The 22206-nt window shown below is 45.1% G+C and overlaps 1 protein-coding gene across 2 annotated transcripts in view; it reads right to left on the bottom strand.

Moving 5' to 3' along the window:
- Positions 1 to 22206, bottom strand: part of TRIO (trio Rho guanine nucleotide exchange factor) — a 320251-nt gene that overhangs the window by 189784 nt on the left and 108261 nt on the right. For both annotated transcript variants that reach the window (XM_033110550.1, XM_033110551.1), the window contains exons 3-7: positions 17164 to 17278; positions 10780 to 10972; positions 6941 to 7453; positions 5317 to 5439; positions 1467 to 1658 (exon numbers count right to left, since the gene is read on the bottom strand). In XM_033110550.1, the coding sequence (XP_032966441.1) occupies positions 1467 to 1658; positions 5317 to 5439; positions 6941 to 7453; positions 10780 to 10972; positions 17164 to 17278 (1136 nt within the window). The remainder of the gene's footprint in view (positions 1 to 1466; positions 1659 to 5316; positions 5440 to 6940; positions 7454 to 10779; positions 10973 to 17163; positions 17279 to 22206) is intronic.

Raw genomic sequence — 22206 nt, 5'->3', positions numbered from 1 at the left:
AGTTAAGTGCATGAGGTTGGGAAGCAGAACCTCACTGCACAGCCCTGAAAGCCCCCACTCACAGCTTTCACATGACACGATTAGGTTTTTCCTCTTTACGTTCCACTCACACTTTAAAAGGTTTCTAGTGCTGAGGTCATTACTAATTAGTGTCTTGAACAACATCCCAGCTGCCTTGCCAAAATCCCAGGCAAGCTGGGGCCTCTGTCTTACCTTTATTGACTTTGCTCCTTAAGAGACTGTTTCTAGATTAAAGAAATACTATTTCCTTCTTCGAAATGTCCGTGCAAATCCCTATGAATATGGTTTTCCCCACAAAATTATCCCCAAAAAAGCTGTATCAGTGTATCTTCTTTAAAACAAGGCAACCACTGGCCTCTCCCCGAATGTCTTCCCAGAGGCCACAGGCTCCCATGCTCTTTGTCCACATCCAGAAAAGGTGTTTCACCGTCCAGCGTACTTTCCCCACCGGACACCGGAGTCAGGAGCTCACCCCTTTTCTCTTGCTACTTTCAGAGTGTTTTTGTTTAAGCAAGTTTGTGTACGCAGATGCTGGTGGAGGTGTGGGAAGTGTCACAGGCATACATTACACATTCCCTCTCAAAATAAGGTATTTTGAACAGCACATCAGCAAGTGAAGCCAATGTGAAGTCAGAATCCATACAAACCATTCAATAATTGTGAAAGACACCGAAAGCTGCCTGCCCCAAAGCCACTTCCCGACCCAGCCCGTGCGGGAAGAGCCTGCCTGCTGCTGGCGGCTGAGAAGCTGGATGCACCCCGGCCACCCTGTCCTGCACCCAGGACAGCGGGAATGGAGGGGAAGAGCTGGGGGGAGGGCCTTCGAACAGTACTGCCCTCCTGACAAAGTGACAGTGGACACTCACCGCCAGCCAGCCCTGCACACCACGGTGGAGGGGCTGGCGCTGGCAGGTGTGGCACATGTCCTGTCACCATGAGGGGAAGGCCAGGCAGGCCCCAGGTCTGACATCATGGTCCCACTAGAGCTCCCTGTATCAGCCAGGCTCTGGTGTTTAAACCTGATGGTCAGGCATTCTGTTACTTTCTGCCAATCATCCTAATTAGGGATAATAACGAAGGGGAGGAAAAAGAACAGCGGCTACACTTCTTAGTACTCACTCCATCCCATGCACTGTGCAGGGCACCTGGTACGAATCACCTCCTTTACATGGTAAAATACTCCTCTCAAGCAGCTGCTTTTATTTCCACTTCACAAAGGAGAAAACTAAGGAACAGAGAGGTGAGGTCCCTTGCCTAAGGCTGCACAGCAAGGGGTAAGGGAGCTGGAGTTTTAGCTCGCAGCTGACGGACTTCAGGGCTCAGCTTCTTAAGCGCGGCAAGTGCAGCTCTGAAGACCTCAGGAGCTGGCCAGAGGGACAGAGGGAACCCAAGGAGCCAGTGCTGCATCACCAGCTCGGAGCTGGGGCCCCCCCCCAGGCACTGACCTTCTCCGCTTTCTGGTGGAACACGGAGGACATGTCCAGCAAGGTGCTGCGCTCGTCCAGGGCTGCGGCAAACGCCTTCCACTCCTGCTCCAGCTGACTGGCGATCTGTTTGATCTGCTGAGAGGCGTAGTGGCCGGACTCCACCAAGCGGCTGGCCACCGACATGATGCGGTTTATGTTGACGTACACGTTCTGAGAAAGGGGCACAGAGAGAGGGCTGTTAGGGCATGGCTAGCACTTCCTGAACTACGGCCCGTTCACCTAAAAGCTACCATATTTTTAATAGCAGAGTTCCCTGGTAAAGGCATATACTAGTATACATATCTGCTACCTGGATTTCCGTGAACTCTAAATATTGGTTTCCATTTCTATTTTTAAGACTGCAAAATTGCCAATCAACTAGCTGAAAGGCATATTGTGAGGCCCAAAGCAACCAAATGCACAAATGTGTGCACACAGATACACTATTACTCATTTCTTGGCTTTCAATCCTGAAAAGGGTCCAGATGGCAAGCCTGCTGACAAACAGTCACCCAGGACTGCAGGAACCCAACATTTCAGTTTCTAACTAGAACCCAGAAACCAGTAAATGTGTACTTAGCAACCCAAGGCTAACTGTGTGAAAACAAGCTCTCCTTTCTACACACACCCAACTCATCTTTTTGGTGCCAATTGAAAAATCTTCTGTAAATGGATCCACTTTCTCCAAGGTACAGAACAATGCTGAGTTAAATTCTAAATCAAGCTTTTCTAACTCTGTTGAAATTGCTATCATCAGGTCCACCAGTTTACTGCAAAAAATAAGGGAGAGAGGCTTTAAAAAATCCACACCTTTCTCTTTTTTTCAAAACAAGAACTGGTTGAGGTATTTCCCTTTCTACCTTGCATCTTCTTTGAGGGTCATATTACAGCCAAGGCAGGGGTGGGGACCCACACCGCTGACAAAGCCCAGGCTGTTATCTCCATCTATGTGTGGTATCTGTGACACAGAGCTCCTCTCCACGGGTCCCCCCAATCACACAGCTCCCCATCTTGCCTCTAACCTAACTACCCAACCAGTCCAAACTCCTCTACCTTTTCTTCGCTCCCTCCCTTCCTACAGGGTCCTCTGGGCCAGTCTCCCACTGCCTGGCACCCGGACCCCTGCAGGAGCTTCTTTGGGGTCACCTCACCCGCCCTCCTAAGTAAGCGTCCTAGGGTGTGCCCCTGTCCATTCTTTCCCGTACCTTCTTTTACTCCATTTCTGAGCCACCCTGAATTAGGTGGAGTCACCTAGACCTGGAATCCCAGAGCCATAGACTCCGGCCTTGGAGTTACTTTCCTGGGCTGCATCTACAGACTTCAGTCAGCTCACAGAGGCCCACATGTCTAGAGTGGGAGGGAAGGGGGCACTCTGTGCCGCTGAGACAGTCGGCCAAGGCCACGATCATCAGCAGGGACTGGCCTCACTGGCTCGTCTGGTGCCCTGTAAGTCATAAGAAACACCGCCCCTTCTCACATGTGCGCGCTCTCTCTAGTCACAGGAGACTGACTACAACCTCTAATTTCTGCTTTGTCTGTATCCTTAGCGGAACCAACCCACAAGGTCTGTTAGGAGCAGCATTAGCAGATGCCCTCTGTTAGAACCAGAGAAGCACTGGCTGTTCAGACGGCTCTATGGTGGGGCCCGCGGAGGGTGTGCATTCCTCAGGTTCCACTCCAGTTTCCTGCATTAATTTCCTGTCCTCAAGCCGGCAGTGGTCAGAGACCGTAGAGAACCAGTGTATGCGTGATGCCTTTTCCTGGTCAGAGAAAGGAACAGGCTGGCACCAGCAGCTCAAATAAACAACCTGGACTCAAACATGGCAAGGACAATTCCTTCCATTCAAAGTACCTACACCTCGATTCTTCTCAGCATCACTTCTAAAACACCTGTGAAAGCAGAATGAGCATACTTGTCGGTATCCCTTACTAGGCTTTCTTAATATGCTTTGTCAGCTTTGCATATTGGTATTTAGTATTTTCATCTTCTTTGTCAAAAAGTATTGAAAACACTGTGGATGACACAGGGAAGGGTTGAAGGTTAACAGGCCCCTGTTCTGCATAAAAAATGTCCTAGACAGAGGCTAAGGTCGTGGAGGTGTTGAGCACAAAGGATGGGCCAGGCCTGGAAAGCTCTCTCAGCAGCCATCACCCAGCTTGGCACAGACAGGGCTACCACATTCCTTTGTAATTAACTTTTTAACTTAGAAAAGTAATAGGAGTGTATTGTAGAAAATTAGAAAAAAACTCTTAGTGTTTCTTTAAAAGTGTTTTAAATTAAATTGATAACATCGTTGACAGTGATTACCATTTATCAAGTACTTATTATGTATTCAGCACTGTGCTTGTGTTTTACATATAAAGAAACAATAAAATAATGTGATACCACGGAAGGTAGATATTATCCCCACTTTATAGATTAGGAAACTGAGGCTCAGAGTTAAGCAACTTGCCTGAGGCCACATCGTAAATGGGAGTCAGAATTAAAAATCTTTGTATTCATAACCCACGCTCCTGTTTTCCACACATACTTCTAGTTCTGTTGATTCCTAAGTCTGTCACTAAAAATGCTAAGGTGAGGAAAACGTATATTTTCTGTTCATCTCTCGTTTTTGTAAAATATATTGTAACATTTCTAGTTTTTAAAGTATGTGCTAAAGTGGACTAAATGTGCCTTTCACTATTAGTTGAAGTTTTAGGATATTGAGAAAAATTGATCAGAAATTTTAGGAAGAAATCCTTCTAGGAAGCTTCCCCAAAGGCAAACATTTTGGCTCTCCTTATCTATGACCAGATTTATACCAAAATCCTCTTCCTCAAACTCTAGAACAGATATCAAACGTTTTGATGGCATCTATTACAAAAATTTTATTGCTCAGGCTTATCTTTGAAACCACCTAAGTTGGAGCACTTAGTTGACCAAACTTGAATTAAATGGCATCTTACTGAATTAATTTAAACCAAGAAGACCCTGTCTTCACAATGCATTGATGCTCTGTAACAAATGTTACAAGGCCTGGGGATGGTTAATTCTCACGAGGCTGGTCAAAGTCCAAAGCAAAACTCCTTGTTCCTGAAGAGGAAAGTTCTAAAAGCTTACCTGTCTATAGAAGCAACCATATAACTTGTAGAATATTGTTTTTAATTATATTAACTGCAAATATGTAACAAAAGTGCTATTTGAAATTCACTGTTGGTTTCTTTGTTTTGTTTTTTTGTTTGTTTGTTTGCCATGCAGTCCTACGGTACCCCTATCTGGTCACAACGGGCCAAGGATGTCACGTGCAACAAACTCAGAGAGCCAGGGGATTCCAGGCAGGGCTGACGTCTGTACCCCAGTCCTTCAGTTAAACTTGGAAAGAAATCTCATATTTTAGGGGAGTAAGGGTATGCCCTAGAGGTAAGCAGGAGGCTGGCTCATTTCTTCGTCTTCGAGGGCAGCCAGCACACTGACAGTGAGTCTGTTCAGTGGACTCGCTCGGCCTCTGAGGAGCTTTCCGGGAGTCCCTGCAGGCTCCTAAGAGGTCGCGCACAAGAGCTGGCATCAAAATCATGCATGTTGAACTGGCCACGTAATTGGTTCAAGTCTCCCTAATTTGTTTGTTTGCTTGTTTTCATTTTTGTTTGTTGAAAACAGAACAAGCTACCGAGACCCTGCCAACACTGAGAACTTCCCACTCTTGAAGTTTCAGCTGCTACCATCCAATCAGGAACTCTGAGGGCCCCCCACACGGCCTCCTGCAGCATGCTGGGATGTGATAGGGGTAACGGCCTCCTGTTCGCTGAAACATTTCCATTGCAGCGCACGTCTACTCGGACGGTCTCTTACCATACAGTTCATTGCAAAGTGGTTGTGCTGTGTCTGAAGCTCCATCGCATGAGGATGGCTGGTCCCAATCTCCGTGTAGCTGTTCAGAAACAGGCCCTTGTTGTGCGTGATCCAGTCAAACATCTACCAGAACGAAAAAGACAACCTGGAATCAATCCCTCCGGAAAGAGCAATGACTGGGCCCAACCCAGAAGTGCTGTGTCCTTCCGCTGATAACCTCTCAGGCTTCCGGGCCCAGAGGACTCTTGACTTCTCAGAAGTCAGCAGTTCTGAACTTGCAGAATCTACAAGAAAAACACATCTAGCATGTTCCTTTGACAGATGAGGAATTAAGAAACATAAACAAAAAGGTATTCGCATCTCCCAGGCTAATTAAGAACTGGAATCTTTTGACTCTCAACCCAGCTTCCCCGCTGTACTGAACAGCGTAACAGCCCACACTACTCTTCAGTTAAAGATCTATTATGTGAAATTAGGATTGATAGTCCCGGGGTGGGTACTCAGAGTACTGACAGCAATTCCAAAGACTGAGAGATTATGTTCTTTAATGCGAGAAGTATAAATGCACATAATCAAATTTACCGTAAAAATAAAAAGCATTGAGGAAAAAAATTAACGATGACATCTCTCTTAAGGTTCAGTGGAGAGGCAACCTAGAAATGGATGTCAATTACACTGCTCGCAAGGACAACATTTAAGGGAAAAGAAATGACGATCAGTTAGCACTGCTGTTTGGGACGCGAACCGGAATCCCAGGGATTGTCACCTGCTGTTCTAGTTAACTGAAAGGAAGATTTTCTAGTGTCTCTGACGAGGCATTACATAAAACGTAAGTACACTGACAGATATGTTAAAAGCTTACCAAAAAACAGTATTGGATTGTCATCTTTCAAAAAGGTTCTTTCATATCAAATGTTTCTAATGTAGTTTGTTATGTGTTTTTTACTTTAGAAAATATTTTCCTGTCCATGAAAAACATTCAATGAGCTCAAATTAAGAGCCCTCAATTCACCCATGTCCACGGCTTACAACACATTCCTGTTCTGCACTGCTGTAAGACGAGTTAGCCGGCAACTGACAAGAATTCTCTTTGGTTGGTGGGTTTGTCTGGAGCACAAGAATAAAACTTGACACCGTAAGTAATTGTTGCCTGTATTCCCCAGAAGCTATTACTTCTTAATACATTATTCACCTTTTACTTTTAAAACACATGCAATGACAGACCTGAATGGTCCACCATTGGCCTCATACAAATGGAAGCACAGTTACTGGCAAGAGATATGCACACATAATTATTGCTTTCAATAACGTAATCCTGTAAAATTTTCACTCTTACAGCGGAAGACACCATTCTCGTCCATCTTACAGGCATCCTAAACCAAACGACCAGTAATGAGTAACTCAAAAGTTTCTACAACAGCACTGCATTACACAAAGAGCAACACTGGAGAGCAGATTTAGGCGACCTCTGAGCTGACACTTGCTAGTCTCTACCCAGTGCCGGGGGAGTAGCTCGCGCTTCCCCAGCCCTTTCTCCTGCGCAAAGCAGCCCTGGCTGCTGAGACCCAATGAGCCAGGAAGCTCTTCTCCATGGGCCGTTTAGCATCCCCCTTCCTGCTCTTACCTTCTCAGCATCCTGTTCAAACAGCCTCAGCTGAAAGCACTGGTCCAGCTTCAGTTTCCTCACGTGCCACATCTGATGCAGATGCTGCCGCGTTGAGTGCAGCCGGTCCAACATGGCGGACACCTTGGGTAAGAGGCTCTGCAGGTCCGCATTGCCTGACCCCGAGTTCTTTTTGGGAAAGCTGTCGCTGCTCTGAATCCTCTGGAGCAGCTTCTGTCCCTCTAAATCCAAGTCCTCTATGGGGGCCTTAATGACCTTCTTCTTCAGCTGCGAGTGCTCCTCGATCATGTTCCGAGCCCCCTCCAAATCCTGAGGCAACTCCTTCTTAGCGAGGATGTCCTGGAGCTCCTCCAGCCGAGAGAGCATGTGGGTGGCATTGCTAATGTAATCTTCAAACGCAACTCTGATTTCAATCCATTCTTCATGGTTGTACTCCAGGCAGCCATCAAACTCGGGAGTAAGCTGAGAAGGATCAACTACTTTGGTAAGGCCTTCTAAAGACACCATATTTGTCTTGAGGGGGAAAAAAATACGTGTGAGAAGATGAACCAACTTTATATAGCCTTATCATAATGCAATCTGCAACACTTACAGATTTTCAAACTTAAAGCAAGTAACCTATTTATGGAACACATAACGTACCTTGTTCTGGGCCCATAAAAATAAATGTAAATGAAAGAAGCATTGCCAGTATAGTCAGTGAAAGATACATTCATGAGAGCAACACATACGCATGTGTGTTAGGTGGAATACCTAAAGTTATAGAATCGTACGTATTTCATGAGAGCCAGAGAAGTTAGACTTCTTTCCAAGAGTGTGGAAACTGACACACTATCTTAGGCATATTAACCAGGAAATGTGTATAATTGCAAGTACAGAGCAGAAGATTCAGAAATGTCACTTCCTCAGAGCAGCTTTCCTTATCCACACCACTGCGCCATCTCACTCCCAACAGAGAACTCTGCAGAGGCTTGCCACCATCTGCAACGAGCTCATGTCTTGTTAGGGGCTTCGCAACCCTTGTAAGCAGCACCTCCCTCTAAGGACACCTACTTGGGGGCTGCTTATTAGGTGACTGATCAGAGCTGCTCCAACCAGCCCACCCTCATCACTCGTCTTGCCTTCAACTCTACCTCCCACCAAGTAACCGATGAGAGGATATGAACGGCTTTTTGTCTTCTCGTAAAATTTCATCACATTTTTTATTTATTTATTTCACGTGTACAAAACAACATAATGATCAGACAGTTAGACCCCTCACAAAGTGATAAGCCCAACAAGTCTACTACCCATCTGACACCATACAGAGCGATTATAATACCACTGACTACATTCCCTAGGCTGTACTTTATATCCCATGACTGTTTTTTTTGTTAGAACTGACATTCAATATTATTTTATATTAGTTTCAAGTGTACAGTGCAGTGGCTGGCATTTATATAATTTATGAAGTGATCCCCTGATAAGTCTAGTTCCATCTGACACTGACTTTTTTTAAATGTAGAAAATATACACGGGTTAGCAACAAAGCTGGCAGAGCTCTTTTCACAAAGCTAAAGAAAGGGAATGTTTCATTCACTGCAATAACCTGCCACGATTCTGAGCAGTACAAGTACTGCACATAAACTGTACTGTGTTCCAATCTAACAGTGACGAAGTTTCAGTCAACTACAACCCAAACAGGACATCTTAACCTCACCCTACCTGTCAGATGGGCTGCGAGATTAGTGTAAGTATGATGCCTCATGGAAAACATGAGGGGCGGAGCGATTAAATGCACGACAAAGGTAAAGGAAGAGGATTGGTGGCCTAGAACCAAAAGATAAAACGGAGCAAGGCTGGTACAGCTCCCCCTCGTCACCTCCAGCCTTAGAGAAACCAAGAGCTGCATCTCTGCTGTCTGGCAGAGGAAGCTGCAAAGGTCAGCAGAGCTCGAAAGAGGGGCTGCTTCCCAGCCAGCATTCTGCTGCAACGTGACTGTAGCTCCATTACGATCTCATTCGCCTGGACTTTTAATCACGTCCATGGAGGCGATAGAAAAACTTGTGTAGGTTCTTAAAGGCCCAGCAGGAGAGACGGACATTAGCCAAAACTTGCATGCATTATGTTGCCACTGTTTCTGCTTAACACATGTATGATTAAACACAACACACTTTAAATTTTGCATCAAGAAAATAATAAGACCCAATAAACTGTCCTCCAAAGTCACTTCTAACTGTATATGAAGTTTAAGGCTTCCCAGTTTCCTCTTTCACCTAAATCTCTTGACTGTAGTTTCAAATTCAAATTAAAACTAAATTCAGAGTCCGGATTGAAAAATCAGTACCATGGAAAGCAATTTAAGGATGCAAGAAATACACACACTGAAACACTCTGAAAAACGTAACGTGACATAAAGCCTAAGTACTGGGTGACGTGTTTAATACTGTTATTGCTGTTGAGGGGGATCAACGTTTTGCCACCCCAAAATATGTCTTTTGGGATATTTATTTGTGTGTGTGGGGGGGGGGGGTGAATATTTACTTTAAGAAGCAAAAGAAACTTTAATCCTTTACCTGCCTCAAGGAACTCAGGTAGGAAAACCTGCTGAAAGGAAGAGAGCATCACCTTGGCGTCACCACACAAGCGAACTGGCAGACTGGGAGAAATTTGGCAAAGCTGGTTTGCTGGGCTCCCGTCGGTACCCCACCGTTTCTGGGTGGCCCAGCAAGAATTTGTTAACCCCATGTTTGCTCTTTCTCATCTACCTGCAAATAACCTACTTTCCCTTTGAAATCCCAGACACCTGCCTCCTTCCCCTTTGGCCAAGGCAGCATCTACCCCTCGACTGCCCAAGGCGTCTTCAGCTCTCACACGTGTATGGCACCCGTGCGTGCACATCCATAATAAATTCTGGGCATTTTCTCATGCTACTTTGATTATTAACCCAGCCAGAAAACTTAGGTGAGAGGAAAATTATTTTTTGCCCCGCCCCCCCCAGTGTACCTTAAAAATACATGAATGAATACTTTCAGTAAAACCTAATGTTTGAGAAAGTTGATAGAAGAAGCAATCTATTCAACCAAAGTCACAATTAATTATTAGAAAATACTCAAATCTTATTGCAGAACATGGCATGGGTCCAGATTCAGACTGGCCAGAACACTTTCTTCCCACAACCCTCTCGTTACACCAAGTGCATCTAAGCTTGTCAGAACCTTGGCAGCTTAAAGAGGACATAGGGGCAAGTTAGCAGGCAGGTCTGTTCTGCACTGTCTGAAAGACAGCGACCTTGGCGCTGATGAATTCAGGATTCTGCATAGTTTTCAAAGGAGTATCTCTCCCTTTTCATAAATGAGAGACCTGATAGATGAAATACGTGCAGGCCTTTCTCTGCATTATCAAAGGATGAAAACCCCCGTTTTTTCCTCAGGAAACCTGAAGGTGGTATTTCTCCCTAACATCCCCTTATTTCCACGGCTGAGGCAGTGACAGTGAATTGGAAGTCATGTGAAGCCACGTGCGCTGAATGGTGAAGCGGTGAAGTCAGAGGGAACAGGCTCCTTCTCAGGTAGTTATGGACCTTACATCTACCTCAGCAGCCCCACCACCCAAGACCAAGAGAAATGAAACCTAAGCCACCTCGGGCAAAATAATCCACAAGGATAATGTGATAAACAAACCTAATTTTGTTATTTTAAGCAATAACTAATTTTACATGTGTACATAAGATACACGGTTCCCGTTTATTATGTAATTTTTAAAAATCTATTCTCAGCATAAAATGATGAAAGAAAAGTCAGCTTTTAATAAACCACACCTATTTCGGTGTAGTTGGTCTGGCTACACATGGGAGTTACCTCAAATTCAAATTTAGAACTGCCAAAATTCGTCCTCTGTTTCTGCCAAAAGTTGTCTGGCTTGATTATCAGTGCAACGTGAATGCAGCAGGGGAAGGACTCTTGCAATATCTTCAGCAGAGGTTTAATGGAGTCCCACTTGGACCCACGCATGTCCACAATCACCGTGAAGCCACGCTTGCAGACTTCTTCACTAGAGAAAAAGAAAACACACGTTCAGATCATGCAACTCTTGCCACTTTTTCTGGTCAGAGTCCCGCTGGGCGATGATGACTCTTCTTGCTTCCTCCCATGGTCTGTGGGGCTACCTGTGTGGGGCTCTCTGTGTGTGGGGTTCCTGTGTGGGGGGCTCCCTGTTGTGAGGCTCTGTGTGGGGCTCCCGTGTGTGTGGGGTTCTTGTGGGGGGGGCTCCCTGTGTGTGGAGCTCCCATGTGTGGGAGGTTCTTGTGTTTGGGACTCCCTGTGTGGGGGGCTCCCTGTGTGTAGGGGGCTCTTGTGTGGGGGGTACTTGTGTGTGGGGCTCCGTCTGTGTGGGGCTCTCTGTGTGTGTGGGGCTCCTGGGTGTGGGGGGCTCCCAGGTATGGGGGGCGCCCTGTGTGTGGGGGTCCCTGTGTGTGGGGCTCCGTTCTGCCAGGTACTGTCAGGTGGGAAAGGAGGGGAGGGGCACCTCTCTCCACCCAGCGCCTGGCTGCCTGTCGGGAAGTGGGAGGAAGTTGGAGGATACAGAAATTAGCAAGAGCTCAGGTCTCACCCGAGGAACCAAACGCTTTCTCACCCTCCCCTGTCATAACAGAACAGACTCTGACTATACAGGCATCGAAGAACAATGACGACGTGAAACAAGGTTCAACTTACAAAGCTTTAAAACTTTGATTTTGTACTTCTGGTTTTCCATCCTGTCCCCTCTTTAGGGAAAAAGAGACAACCGTCCTGTGCATTTCTCACTTCTGTGTATAACTGATCACACACGCTGCCCAGCAACTATCATCGCAGGGGCCCTTGGGGAGCGCAACCTGGGACAGACCCCACGGCGGGCGCAGAGCCCAGGAGCGGTGCTCACAGACCGGAGCACAGCAGCCAGCCGGGCTGCCGACCACAGGCCCTAAAACCACCTCCACCAGCGTGCTGGCGGCAACGGGGAGCTTTTTCATGTCCCCCTTTGTTCCTTTAACTTGTTCCAGGACCCTGGGCGATCTCAGAGGTTCTCTATCGTGGCCCACCAATCACAGGGGGTCCTTGGCACCCTCTGGCAGAGCCTGGGGAGTAAGTCTACTTTCACAGGAATACTGACACTTATTTGCCTTTTTCACCTGGTTGCACTGATGGTGCAAAGGCAATGGTGGGGACACCGCCAGGCTGTAGCACAGAGCATGGCAGTGCCAGGCGTGATGTGGTCTCCCTCTCCACATTCTTACAGGCTGAACAAACAAACAAACAAACAAACAGGCCCATTTCTCTTAAAAATGACCTTGATGGAGCAATGAAAACTAATTTTATTAAATCTCAACCCCTGAGCTCATGGTAATGCGCTTCTGTACTAAAGAATAAACAAGAGTCAAAGTCCTTAAACACAGGTTAAAAATCCCTAGTCTCACGTGGCTGTAACTTCAGTGTTACAAGGGAAGGCTTTGTGATGGCCGCGGAACAGCCGTGTACTTGAGGAACCACCGTAATCGTCACTGTTACGTGGACAGACAGACCACGCAGGCTGCCGAGGTGGCGCAGACAGGAGCAGGTCGTGGTGCCTGCAAGCTCTTTGGAAACCACACCTAAGACCTCACGAATACCCAGTGAGAGCTTCAGGTTTTCACCCAACGTAAATGTCCTGGGGTGATGGGAAAGACAGTCGACACTTTCTGCCTATGTAACCACCCTGAGAAATTAGTCCAAATTAAAACCTCAGAAAACTAATTGCTATCATTAAATCATGTTGAAAAGTCAAAAAAATTAAGTCAAAATTAAAACTAATTGCATGCTGTCTTGCATGAGCTCACTCCTCTACCCTCTCCCTTCCCCTCCCATAAACAAACTCTCTCTCTCTCTCTCTCTGTCTCCTTTTTCTTCCCTTGATTCATACAGAGTAACTGACATTCCAAGTGTCACAGACGTACGGTTCCTCTATCACAAGTACATCAGTAAGAGGCATGCCACAAAAATGTTCTAGAAAAGACCCTGAGTAGACGGCGGCTCACAGTCCTTGAACGTGGTGCTGAAAACCACAGAGAGAAAACGGATGGATCCAGCCACGTGGCTTATCACACAAATGTGGGAAAGTGCTAGGAATGATCTGGTTCACTGGTCGCCTGCTCCTATACAACCATGAACCTCAAGAGCTAACACCTGGCGCGCACACTCCTCAGACCGTCACCTCTCCCCGTCTCAAGCAGGATCTGGGCCACGATCCAGAGAACACCAAACGCCCTTCACAAATCCTGGAGACAAACAGGGCTTCCAGAAACGGCTCCGCACATCTCCCAGGTCGCTGAAACTAAGGGTTCTGGACCTCCCTGAGCTCTCCTGGGGTTTGCGATGTTGTGACCTTCCGTTCAGTAGAAGCCTCAGGCCCCAGAGGCTGTGGGGCACGACCAGCCTGGGCAGGAGGAAGCCAGCCCCCAGCTGAGGCCCGATGCAGAGCCTCCTCTGCTGCTGCTGCAGCGCCCAGACAGGAGACTGGGAAATCGTGGCGGTCAGTGTGTGTTACTGGTTTTGTTAGCTGCTGTTTGGTAGAGTACACTGAAAGCATCAGGCTTCACCGTATCGATATAAATGCTCTGGCAGTCCATCTTTCTCCTCACATAGCCCTGCACGACATGGACATAAAACTACAAAGCCCCTCCACTTGAAAGGGGCTTGAAAAGAATCCCGAGTAACAAGTAACACCAGGCTTAACAACAGGAGGCAGCTGGAGAAGGACACGACCAAAAGGTATGATGTGCTGGCACGGTTTACAGAGGATTAGCTAGTCACCTTCCTCCACACTCAAACTGTTACCACACAGTGACTTTCCAAGAAATAAAAACAGTGCCTGACCTGGGCTGGGAGTGCACGTCCTTCCCACCCATCCGTCTTTATCAAGTTAAAAGCCAGTCATTATCACACAACTACTGACTTGCAAGCATCCCCAGTTCTCCACGAGGGTTCCCGCTGTTCCGATACCTTAAAGACACAGCTCATGGGGAAGTGTGACTTGTTACCCAGGTCTGATGGCAGTCTTATCTATGAGTCTCATTTTATCTGTGAGATGAAGGAAATTTAGATAAAACTGAGGTCCCTTCTTGATGCAAGTGTCTGAAAAAGAGCAACACTACTTTCTTTAGTTTCTGGATAAAGAAAATCCCTTTTTACATGAATATTCATGAATGAATCTATTAAAAATCTCCGCAGTATTTCACTAGTGACCAAAGAGTCAGTGGTCTATCCATTTAGCTACTGTAAATCATTCTAAGGCAGGCAGAATGTTCTAGAACGTAATTAGTATAATTCAAGCAGTAAAGGCCTGGCGATGTACCAAGACCACTGTTATTTTCACTGCTGTGCAGGAGTCCCAATTACACCGGCAAGACATTCCGCTGAGACTTGTTTCTTCTGCACGCATTTAATGGAAAGTTTCCTTGCAAATGAATTCTGTGAAAATCACTCTATTACTCCAATTGTTTTAAGGAGGGGTAGGGAAGGTGACCCAAGTAAAACTACTCCTCTCTCAGGTCCCATTTCTGTTTAACTCTGAGGGCTACATTGTAAGAGGCACACAGACAATCCAGAGACCATGGAGAAGGAAAGAAGGTGGCTCTAGACCACGTCAAAGGAAAACAACTGGAGCAAAGGAGAAGAACGACTGTGAAAGACGGACATTGTTGTATTCGTTCTGAGGAAGCTACCGTATGTCAGGCACTGTACCTCACCTTACTCCACCTTCACCATGATGCAAAGAAGTACAGATTATCATCACATTTTAGACATCAGAAAACCGATCAAACTCATTAGGGAACTCGTGCCAGATCACTGTCAGTCTGACTCTGCCGCCCAGGCTTGCCCAGGTGGCACACTTTCCATATTCTGGAATGTGGAGCCCTGGGACTGTCTGGCTGAGTGACAGCCAGCAGCTACCTTCACATCACAGAAAACACAAAAGGACAGGGAACGAAATCTCAACCGCCCCCCACCCCGGACTGTTTACACAGCTGAGAATACAAGAAACGCACAAATCCAAAAAAATTCACACACCATTAATTTGCTGGTGACTTTTCCTGACACTACTGTTTCATGAGTGGGCCCAGGAAGGATTCATTTTGTTGCCACTCCTCTCCACTTAGACTGCGGTGAAATCTTGCTCCACTATCATTTGGCAAAATACATCATTTACATGTTAATCGCACCTCTCTTACTTGATCTTTAACCAAGGACAAGCAAAATGGCATTTCTTGTCACTTGGAACTGTAAATACAAAAGCAAATCTAGGCAATGAAATGAAGTGCTCAGTCTTTGGAGGGTCACTCTACGTACATAAGTATTTAGGGGCGAAACGGTAGGATGCTTCGGATTTGTTACAAAATATTCCAAGGGGAAAATTAGAGAAAAACAAGATAGACAAAAATTGGTCATCGTTGAAGCTGGATGACAGGTACATGATGTTTGCTCTCTTCTTTGGTGTATGCTCACAGTTTTGCAATGACAAAGTTTTGTGGTTTTTTTTTAAGGTGGGTCATCCAGGTGATCCAAAACATGCCTGAATCAATTGTTTGATAATATCAGTGAAATGAAAAGTAATTGTTTATATTTATAATCAACGCAGATTTCAAAACCAGAGAGCAAGTTGCCAAAGTTACATACAGTAATTCAATTATGTACATTTTTTTAAATCACATGGATAAATACCAAATTAAACTTGGTATCATTTTGGTTGGCAAGGATTTATTTACTTTTTTTACATTGTCCTTTGTGTCTGTCTATTTCTGAGCACATCATCAGCACAGCACCTGGCACATAAGAACTCAGTAAGTGGCAGCTAGCAACTATCCTGTTATTTGTAAGTGATAGTGAGTAGTATATAACTTCTAAAACTCTTTCCAACGCTATGATTTCAACAGTTCAGCAGTCCAAGACAATAGCAGAGTAAGAAAAAAGGGAAAACGGTTTCTGTATGTGTAAGTAAGGTGCCATCCCTTTGTCACTGTTGATACAAAGTGATGGTTCTCCCATGAAGGACCGCCAAACAGAAAACCCGACTACTTCCTCCACAGGTCAGACCACCAGTCACAAAAGCTGACTTTCATCAGTCACAGTAAGGATGGTTACAAACGGGTCCAGTGGTCCTTCCTGATTGGAGTCAAGCCAAGTAGGTCAAGAGTGTCACAAACCCTGGGCTGTGGAGGACTCAATACATTTACCTCAACCTCTCAGAACCCATTCCGCTGCTACTGACCAATCTTTTATTATTCTCTTGCGTAACGTGTTCCTTAAAAGTTACTATCTACTCTAGCCTAAATTATGACCGAGTTTTTTGTGTTTCTTTTTTAACGTCCTAATTTCGTCTCTTAGGAAATGCCCTCCTTTAGCCTATGCCTTTCTGGAATGAAATTTTCTTTCCTCCCAGCGAAGCACCCCTCCTACCTGTGGTTCCAGGCCCCGCTGTATCCTGGATCACACACCACGGAAGTATTCTATTTTCCAAAAAGTCATCTGAACAACCAGTGGGACATACACTATAAGGGGGAAATTTGTTTCACTGGTTGTCAGCTAGCTCCATAAGTAAAACCTCCACCAGAGCAGAAACAAAGATTCTAAATTCCTCCAGTATAGCAAAGGCCAGTTCCAACGAACGCTCCTCACCTCAGGGCTCTCGGGAAAACAGCTTTGCCGCTTCCCGGTGCCCTGGGCACCCACACTAAAATCCCCGACCATCGGACTGCATGGAGATTCCCGCGCTTGGCGTCCTGGCATGTCAGCTGGTAAGGATGTTCAATGCCTCACACACGTCATGCTACAAATCAACAGAACACTGGCAAGGCAGTGCAGCTCAGCATGAAGACAGAAATGCACTGTCAGAAACAGCCCTCGGTTCCTGGGCTTCCAGGGATCAGAATCCTCGGTGACAACTCTGCTCCATTTCTACCTCACACACCTGCCCCAACAGCTCCGCCTGTGGCACCCCAACCCCACTGCCGCCACACGAGGGTTTTCACGCAAAACGCGTACCTTCACGTCCCCACACCCAGAAGCATTGTAAACACGACAGAATGGTCACAAAAAGGAAATAAGGCGAGAGATCATGATTTTAATTTCATAGTATTTTGCCTGCTGGGAATTCAGCTGCTGGGTAGCTGTTTTCTAGAGAGCACACTGCCGCATCTTTTAGTGACAAGCCACAAAACATGCAGAACTTACCTCGGGATACAGGCTAGGTAGGAAATGAGTCTCCTAAGATCCTCCTGTCGTATTCTATCATGATTGCTGCGGGCTGGGAATGTTAAAATAGGGCCTCCACGTTTATCTCTGCCACCTGCAAAACAAACATTTGAAATATACTTAGACAAAAACAAGAGAAGACAGGATGCTGCGTGCAACCGGATGTCCAAAATCACCACAGATCCACTCACGGCAAGGCCAGGAAAGACCGTGCAAAAGGCCAGAGTCCCCGTTTCAGTGGGGACATGGCCAAGCGATTTCTCCCCCTCCCAGGACTCTGCAGAAAAAGTCCGAGCTCTGTACACCACACGGAAGCTATTACAGGAGGCTGAGTCTTTTTCTTCCAGGGTCCTTTTTTCAGTTTGATGTTTGCAAAGAAGAGTTTTCATGGATACAGGCTTCCTTGGCCTTCATCAGCCAACCACCTCCCCACACCGCCCACACACTCTCAGTCCCCTCCCTCCCCTGCAGTCAAAGCTCTCTCTTTGCTACCAACCAAACTAGGTGTTAAGTCTTGAAACGGAAAAAGACAGAGATGTGCTTCCCACTCTACGCTGGTGACGACTGGACATAACCTGCAGCTTCTCTCAAAGGCAGTACCTGACCCCAGTGGTCAAGCGTCACCAGTCTGCCACACACAGCCACACATACAGCAAAAAGAGAGACTGGCATGCAAGAACTGTAAGCCAAACTAAATTAACTTAAGAACGACAGAAATCACATCACATACTAAGTACGCATCTCAGATGACAGGCCTGTGATGGGCAGAACTATTTTTCATTAACACACATACACCCCTAACGAAGCCTGCTGGTATCACTGATCACTCTCGGTGAAACTGTCACATGTATCATATTACTTCCAACAGGGTTTTCAGAAAAGAAAACACAAAAGGGAAACAGAGACTGTCCACGTGGGTCCTCCATCGAGTTTTACAACTCTGGTCATCTCTCTCTCTGGAAATACAGCATTAAGATCTTTAAATTCAAGTCATAATATGAAATTCTTAATTATTTTCTCATCTTAATTACCTCATTAGCAGAGGTAAAATTAAAAAGCAAGCAAACAACTGCAGAAAACCAGATTCTTCCCTTTTAGAAAAGCCAGAAAAGTATTCAGCGGAAGATACTGGTATTTTAAAAGCACACTTTACCAACATGGTGTTTACAATTTCCCAGGATGATTAACACACTCTCTAAACAGTAACAAAATTTAATTCTGAACATTTCAAATGATCCCCATGTACTGTTCAGTCACGCAGTCTACAAAGTGTGAAATTTTTTATAAATCCAATAATTCTGGTATGAAATGGGAACAACACGAAATCGTAACTACCAATATATGCCAGGTATGGTATCGAGTGGCTGACACACGTCCTGATTTGGTCATCACAATGCCCGTGGTTAAGAGGTTTATCATTCCAGCTGTGTAACTGAAAATACTGAGGCTCAAAGAGCTTAAATAAGCAGGAAAGGACTATGCCAACATGGTCACAGCTGGGTCCTTTGCCCTGACGAGAACTTAAACGATGTTCTAATCTACTGGCTTTAGTTCTTTCTAAAGTAGTGAAAATGCCATAGGGGCAACTAAAGAATGGGTTCCTAGGCCTTCTGTGTGAATGAAAGGTACTACTGAAAGTGAGAAGCAATACTGTCACAAAGAACAGAATGTAATCACAAGTCATCATCTACAACATCCGGCAGTATTTCCAGGGGGACATCAGTGGCTCTAGTTTTTTGGAATACTTCTTATCGCCAAGACAAGACAGGTAACAGTTTCAATATTTTTTATTTCCCAACATCATTCATTCTTTTCCAAAATGAATCAATCTCCTGGATAAACAATATTCTACCTAGATCAACACACGTTATAAACTTGAGCTGTAAAAAATATAGCATGCTAGTTACATTGAAACATTCACCCCACTCTTGGTAAAGAGAATCGCATCTAACATTTTTCTGGACCACCATTCTGAATTTTTCAAATGCAATATATCTGACTCCGTAGGGAAACTAAATGCCAACGACCCCTGTTCAATTCTCCTCACTCTGGGACCATCATATCTCCCAATGTAAGCAAGGCAGGGTCCACCAGGGGTGTGACAAGCAGAATCCAAAACCTGCCCATCGAAGAGAGTCACGTGGGGAGTCAACAGGCATGCGCACTGCACACGGCCATTCTGTTCCCTCCAGAAGGGAGAACTACACACAAGAGTGTACACAGGTACGACTGCCTGTAGCACTGTTTCAGCTTCATCCACCAAACAGGCTCTCACCCATCTCCTAAAAAAAAGCTTATTTAAACCTACACTTGCATTTTAAGATAGAGAGGAAAAATTCACTTTATCTTTTTCCTTTTCCCAGAATGGAGCTTCAGAAAACTCACCAGGATAATTTTAAAACTTCATCTGTATCTCAACTCACTAAGAAAGGAAAGAAGAGGAACAACAAAAAAACTTCACCAAAAATCACATATGAAATAAAAATTTCATACTCTCTATTTAAATAATTTAAAATTTTGTTTTCACTCCCTAACCTCTGTGCACTGGGGGGCATCTTCCAACACGTGGTGTGTCACAGTCAGCGACAGGCAGGCGTCCGTCACCCGTCTGCTGACCCCTCCCAGTGAGGTTAAAAAATATGTATATTAGAACCAATAAAATGTAGTATCAGTTCAGAGCGACATGGTCTCTCCATCTTGGTTACCAATGTCACCCAAGATACCCAAATGAAAATACTCTCTAGGTTATGAAGCAGAAGAGTTCCAAGTTCCAAGTTCTTATTCCTGAACTGATACACAGAATAAGGCTGCAGCTTCAACTAGATATACTCATGTTGTGTCCGATGTCAACCCCCAGCCGCATGGTGAGGCAGGCGGGACAGACGTCAGTCCCATTTTATAGACAGGAAACTCAGCACCTTAGTTTCGACAATGAAAAGGGCAGGAAACCCATTTCCTGCACCTACCAACGTCACAGGATATCTACGTAGGAGAATTTTACAGTCTCTGGGCCTCTACATGTCTGTAATCAAAATCCAACAGCTCATTAAGGATTATCTGCCTATCCAAATGTGTGTTAGTCAAAAAACAAAACAAAAAACAAAAAGGACAGTTTTGTTCATGACACTGTTTTATTTTCAATTCTTGTAACATCGCATCCGCTTTACCCTTCTTCTCCCCGTCTTTTATTTCTGTAGTAAACGATACTATTCACACATTTTTTTTGTATTTGTCTGTCCCCATGACTAGAATTGAAGCCCTCTGGAGGTGGGCCTCTTCGTTCTTTCACTGGTATCAGTGTACACTCAAGGCCTAGTGAAATATTCGCTGAATGAATGGATTCTTATTCTACATTCCACACAAAGATAATTTTAAAAACCTACTATCAGGTATCAGGAAGTTAAAAATGGAAATGCCTGAGGAACATTCCTAAAGAAATCCAGATGCTAAATGAACTGAGGTTTATTTTAATATTACAAAGAAAGAAGCAAAGGCCCGACATTATAGCTACAAATGTCTGTGTGACACTTACTTCCTAAAACCCAGCAACACTCATTTCCCTCTTGGAAAAGGTCAAACTCCAGGGGACTTGAGCAGTAGGCCCAGAATGACCAGAAGCAGTGAGATGCAGAGTCGTCCATCTTTAAAAGGATTAAGAACTCAACTTTCACCCACTTAGAACAAACTTCTCTCCAAAGGAAGGCATACTTACTTGGGGAAGTATAATGAACATTTCAATGGATCAACTGGATTTTTCTCTGTATGGCCCTCGCTTGAATTTCTGGATTAGAACACCATTGAAAACAATTCTTTACACTACCCAAGAACAGTCCAACTCATTGACCAACTGTGAAAAACTGAAAAGATATAGTTTGTGAAAGAGAAAGTATGGCTACAATCTATTACATCAGCTACCAAGTAACAAAACTCTGTTAAGAGCACGTCCACGGGCCTGGCCCCGAGCAGCCAAGGCCAGCAGCTCGCCAGCTCACAGGCCGTCTGCCTCTAGTACCGGAAACTGGCCTACAGAATATTCTGAATGAAGACTAGGAGAGCTCTGCAGCTCTTGGAAGGCCTCTGGCAGTACCGGGCCTTCCCGTCAGTCACCACGGCCTCAGGCTGTGTTCCATGCTCACAAGACGGCATGGATGGGGGTGTCCCCTTCCCTTTCCAGGAAATGCAGACCCTACACCCAACTGGAGCAAGGACTACGGTCAGCGGTCACAGTACTGACGGCAAACCTCTGGGCTACCAAATCCCAGTTAGGGTCAGTGACCCCACCTGCGAAGGCGGACGTTCAGCTTGGCCCTAAAAGAGCTGTTCTTAAAAAGTGACGCAAGTCTCTCCGTGGGCAAGTCACTGAATAAACTATGGTGTTACACACAGAACTATGAAAGTAATGAGGACTCTCCATGTACTGCTTTCCAGAATACAGTTTAAAAATGAGACGAGTGAGGCAGAGAAAATGGTGCATAATAATTACTGTTTATGTAGGGGAGGGGGAAATGAGATTAGATGGATGGATAGGTAGAGTGTCTCTTATTTTAAAAGGATAAGAAATAACCAAAAACTGAAAAAAACAAAAACAAAAAAAAGCTTTCCTATAGAGGAGGGAAGGTACAGGGAGAAAGAAGTAAGGAGAGAAACTGGACTTGACTACATTCTATCTTTAACTTTTTTTTTAGTTTTTAAACTTGGAATGATGTACACATTTTATTTGATACTGAAGCAAGATTAGGTGGTTTGGTTTTTTTTGTTTTTTAAGCCTTCAAAATATAAAGCGCAATGAAACTAATGATCCTGTTTTTCAAGTTTTCTTGTACACAGAGAGGAACTATTTTATGTGACTTTAAAGCACTGTAATAGGACAGTACATTCCGAGTGGCAGGCTCCTAGGACAACGAAACAACAACAAAAGGATTACATTACATTTGGCAGTCACACTGTGGTAATAATATCAGTAACATTGATGTAAATAAGTAATTATGTTGCTGAGGGCAGAACTAAGATTTTTGCCATAAG

The sequence above is a fragment of the Rhinolophus ferrumequinum genome, chromosome 7 (assembly GCF_004115265.2).
Source record: "Rhinolophus ferrumequinum isolate MPI-CBG mRhiFer1 chromosome 7, mRhiFer1_v1.p, whole genome shotgun sequence".
Lineage (NCBI taxonomy): Eukaryota > Metazoa > Chordata > Mammalia > Chiroptera > Rhinolophidae > Rhinolophus > Rhinolophus ferrumequinum.
The sequence above is the reverse complement of the archived record's forward strand: the minus strand, read 5'-3'. Positions and strand labels throughout refer to the sequence as shown.